Source organism: Oryzias melastigma, unplaced genomic scaffold (assembly GCF_002922805.2).
Source record: "Oryzias melastigma strain HK-1 unplaced genomic scaffold, ASM292280v2 sc06177, whole genome shotgun sequence".
NCBI lineage: Eukaryota > Metazoa > Chordata > Actinopteri > Beloniformes > Adrianichthyidae > Oryzias > Oryzias melastigma.
This window is the reverse complement of record NW_023422740.1, coordinates 1-1,366: the sequence shown is the minus strand read 5'-3', so window position 1 is coordinate 1,366 and position 1,366 is coordinate 1. Positions and strand designations below refer to the sequence as shown.

The following is a 1,366-nucleotide window of genomic DNA, read 5'->3' as shown; positions in this document are numbered from 1 at the left end:
GCGGGCCGCAAATGGCCCGCGGGCCGCGAGTTTGAGACCCCTGCTTTAGGGGTTCTGTACCAAGGTAATAAGCAGCAGAAAAAAAAACCTTTTTTGGGGTTTTTTCTTCAACTCGACTGAAAAATTGTACTAAAATATTTTAGAGTCAGGCCGTAAAAGAAGAATGCATAGAATGTCAGACATTTGCTATTCTTTGATGTTGAAATCAAATATAATAGAATAGAAAATACAATTTCAGTCTCATATTTACCCATGACCTGCTCTATCACTTCATGTTATTTGTAATAGAGTTTTGATTTTCTCTGTAACTGGAATGATATGGAAGCTTATTCATGCTTCTCTGTCTGCTTTAGTCCACCAGCCGGTTTGAAATTCATCGATCACATTGTGGGAAACCAGCCAGATGACCAAATGGTGCCAATTTCAGACTGGTAAGACTCTTTTGTAAGAAAAGCCTGTGCCCTCAAACACTGGACTGACGCAGACTAGAACCACTGCTGCACTTGTTTCGAGTCATTTTCCTTTTGATCTCTACATTCCAGGTATCAGAAGTGTCTGATGTTCCACCGGTTCTGGTCAATAGACGACAAACAGATTCACACACAGTACAGCGCTCTAAGGTCCATTGTGGTGACCAACTATGAGGAGACGATTAAGATGCCCATCAATGAACCTGCCATGGGGAAGAAGAAGTCACAAATCCAGGTGGGATGATGCAGCAGATTGGGGGATCTGGTTCAGGTCTTTGTACTCAGTGTCTGGTTTCTCCCCCGTCAGGAATATGTTGATTATAACGGTGGACCAGGAGTTCAGCACATCGCCCTCAACACAACAAACATAATTCAGGCCGTGAGCGTCTTCTCTTCAACTATTTTTCTGATTTATTTTTTTATTTTTGCTGAACACACTCTGGACTTACTTTTCTTTATCTGTATTTCAAATCAGATTGTGAATCTTCGTGAAAGAGGGATGGAGTTCCTCTCGGCGCCTGAAACGTATTACGAAACCCTTCGAAAGAAACTCAAAGCTGCCAACTTTAAAGTGGACGAGGACCTTGACCGCTTACAGGTGCGGGCAGTTTTAGCCAACCGGATTCCTTTCTTCTTTTAACTGAACATACATTCTGTTTGAGGCCTCCTGTATTATTTCTTCTGTCTTTGCTTTACAGGAGCTGAAAATTTTAGTAGATTTTGATGACAAGGGTTACCTCCTTCAAATCTTCACCAAGCCGGTGCAGGACCGACCAACGCTCTTCTTGGAGGTCATACAGAGGAAAAACCACTTTGTGAGTCATCCCTCAGGGTTCAAGGTCATTTCTGTGTCTGCTGTGACCAGCTTTACATCAATTTGATTATAACCTCTTGGG

General features: G+C 42.5%; 1 protein-coding gene across 1 annotated transcript; it reads left to right on the top strand.

Moving 5' to 3' along the window:
- Positions 1 to 353: 353 nt before the first annotated feature.
- On the top strand, positions 354 to 1,285 carry LOC112142177 (4-hydroxyphenylpyruvate dioxygenase; the record flags this gene model as incomplete). The annotated part of the gene is given in 5 exon segments (XM_024265427.1): positions 354 to 431; positions 543 to 705; positions 778 to 849; positions 946 to 1,068; positions 1,169 to 1,285. Coding segments are annotated over 5 exon segments (553 nt in total), but the record flags the coding sequence as incomplete, so codon positions are not given.
- Between the last annotated feature and the right edge of the window lie 81 nt (positions 1,286 to 1,366).